Source organism: Leishmania mexicana, chromosome 33, assembly GCF_000234665.1.
Source record: "Leishmania mexicana MHOM/GT/2001/U1103 complete genome, chromosome 33".
In the NCBI taxonomy this organism is placed as follows: domain Eukaryota; phylum Euglenozoa; class Kinetoplastea; order Trypanosomatida; family Trypanosomatidae; genus Leishmania; species Leishmania mexicana.
This window is the reverse complement of record NC_018337.1, coordinates 1,420,401-1,423,147: the sequence shown is the minus strand read 5'-3', so window position 1 is coordinate 1,423,147 and position 2,747 is coordinate 1,420,401. Positions and strand designations below refer to the sequence as shown.

The following is a 2,747-nucleotide window of genomic DNA, read 5'->3' as shown; positions in this document are numbered from 1 at the left end:
GTAGCCTCCGCAGCGCTGACACTGAAAGCATGGCACGTGCAGACGCTCATCGGACCGCACCTCCTCCAAGCATGCCTGACAGATGTCCACTTGGCAGACGGGGCAGTTGTAGAAAAAGCGCGCGCGCGCAGAGAAAGATGCCGCTGCTGAGGCCGCTTTAGCATCGCTTTTCCCTTCTTCAGCTTTCACCACCGTTGCGCTCACTGACGGAGAGGTCGTCGCTAGCTCGGCCACCCCATCAAGCCAATCGGTGTGGCCGCAGAAGTCGCAGCTGACGCCTTCAACACCGCCGTAGGCAGTGCGTGGGCGCTTCTCGAGAACGTGTAGCTGCCAACAAACAAACTGCCGCTTGACAGGGTCGTAGAGGGGGCTGCCCAGCTGCATGGCCGCTTGAAGGAAGGGGTCCACTTCGTCTGCAGAGTACGAACCCGGCCCCAACTCCTGTGTCTCCTCCCCAACCGGGTAGCCGTTGTGGACGAGGTGAGAGGAGTCTGTCGAAACGGCAGAGGACGTCGCGGCAGCGACGCTGGAGACACTGCGCGACGCTGACGTAGCGGCACGAGTGGAAGAACCTGTATTGGCCGCCGTCGCGTTCCGCGTTATGGCGACGGACTGGGCGGTCCCCCAGTACGGCTTCCCGTCTCGCACCTCCGTCGAAACGAATTCCTTGTCAATGAGCTCACCCTTGCGCATCTGCTGATGACGCGGCTGCGGAGTCGCCACTCTACTGGCTGTGGACTCGCGAGTGGCAGTGCTTGCCGACGCCGCTGTCCGACCCTGAAACGGTCGCAGTATTTGATCAAGCTCTTTGTCAGGAGACAAACTGCGAGAGTAAGAGCGGGCGAGCGCGATGAAGCGGTCAAAGTTCACCGGCGCCGCCGAGAATCGCCGAGTGCCATTCATCGTGGCGGCAGCCGAAACGGCGGCAAAGGGAAGGGGAGGTGAGGCAGAACGAGAACACGGAGGCCTGAGGCAGGTGAGGAAAACAGACTTCCGCGCAGTCCGACAGGTGCGCCTTCGCCACACGAGAGAGAGGTGTAGGGACGGGGTGTCACCCCACGAAAAAAAGAAATCAATAAGGTTGGACAGCAGAAGTTTGTGTGTGTATGGGTGGAGGGGAGGGAGCGGGCGGAATGGGGTGAATGGCGAGCAAGGAGTGAGGAGCACGCGTAGGTCAGAGTTACTCTATGATGTGCCGCCGATACCGTACGCAGCAGCCTTCTATGACAAGGCGTAGGTGTGAGTGTGCTTGATGCGTTCCACGCCTTCTTCTTTGTGGGCAAGAGAGACGCGGTGGATGGGAGAGTAGAACGGCGGACCGGTACCGGCGCTCGTTGTTTCTTTCAAGGGCCGATCCGAGAGTGGGGAAGAGGAAGGCGAGGCGTATGTGTGTTGTGTGCAGCGGTGTAGTGCTGTGCTCGTGTATGCGTTGGTTCGCTTCTTCTCTGGTTTGTATGCATGAAGTTGGGTGCGCTGGTGTGTGCATCGATGGAAGACTGCCTGCGATGTACAATCTCCCTCCAGCTCACGCTTCTCCAGTGACACGGACCTGACCTTCTGTTGACGGTAGGTGAGGAAATCGAGCAAGGGCGAAGACGTTGGAGGCGACAGGGAAGAGGAAGCGCGTAGTAGAAAAACCCTGGCGGCAGAACCGCCTCACGTCTCGTGCAGGCGACAGGTCGAGTGCGACCGGCAGAGAGTGAGTGCGCGGGCCCCGACGCACGCCACCATGAAAAAGTCGGTGCGTACTGCTGATGCGCAGAGAAAGTGATAGATGTAAATGGCAATACACGCGCCGACACACACACACACACAACTTGGCGATGGTTCTCGGAAGGAATGCACCTGTACCGCTACAGCGACCTCGGGTAGCGACGGCCGGTTTTCGCCAGTCGTCACCCGCTGCTGTGGTCTGTTCGCTTGATGCAGTTCTCTGCTGCTTCCATTGTTGAGAGAACAGTGGCGGGAGTCACACGACGTAGCAAAGTCAAAAAAAGAAAAAAGAGGGAGAAAAGCCCTCATCCATCCGGGCAGAGTGAAAAAGAGAAGAGCAACCACGAACACACCCGCCACGCACGTGTACACACACACACACGCACACACATGTGGCATGTGTCCAACCAGGTTTGCACGCCATCACCGGGCATAGGGCGGCTATGCGGTGGCAGACAGCTCATCTTTGAAGATGGAAAAGAGAAGCAACAGCACGCAGCCACACAGCCAGGCGCAACCAGTCCGAAAACAACAAGCCACCATACAAAGATAAATAAACCGAATGCGTGAAGGGGAAATGATGAAGTAACCTGAGAGAGCATGTTGCATGAGCTCCAGCGACGACTGCGTCAAAACAGTTCGGTGTGTAGAGAGCGACATCGAGCGGATGTCGTCGACGAATTCTCTAGATATCGCTCAATACTGACCATTTAAATCATACCTGACCTCCATAGCAGAAAGTCAAAAGCCTCCGACCGGAGGCTTTTGACTTGATCGGCACGTAAGAGGTTCCAACTTTCACCATAATGAAATAAGATCACTACCGGGCGTATTTTTTGAGTTATCGAGATTTTCAGGAGCTAAGGAAGCTAAAATGAGCCATATTCAACGGGAAACGTCTTGCTCGAGGCCGCGATTAAATTCCAACATGGATGCTGATTTATATGGGTATAAATGGGCTCGCGATAATGTCGGGCAATCAGGTGCGACAATCTATCGATTGTATGGGAAGCCCGATGCGCCAGAGTTGTTTC

General features: G+C 56.3%; 1 protein-coding gene across 1 annotated transcript in view; it reads right to left on the bottom strand.

Annotated features, from left to right (window-relative positions):
* LMXM_33_3750 (conserved hypothetical protein) overlaps window positions 1–903 on the bottom strand; it is a gene marked incomplete at both ends in the record, with an annotated part of 1,712 nt that extends 809 nt beyond the window's left edge. The window contains one exon of the mRNA XM_003878885.1: window positions 1–903. Within this exon, the coding sequence (XP_003878934.1) occupies window positions 1–903 (903 nt within the window).
* Between the last annotated feature and the right edge of the window lie 1,844 nt (window positions 904–2,747).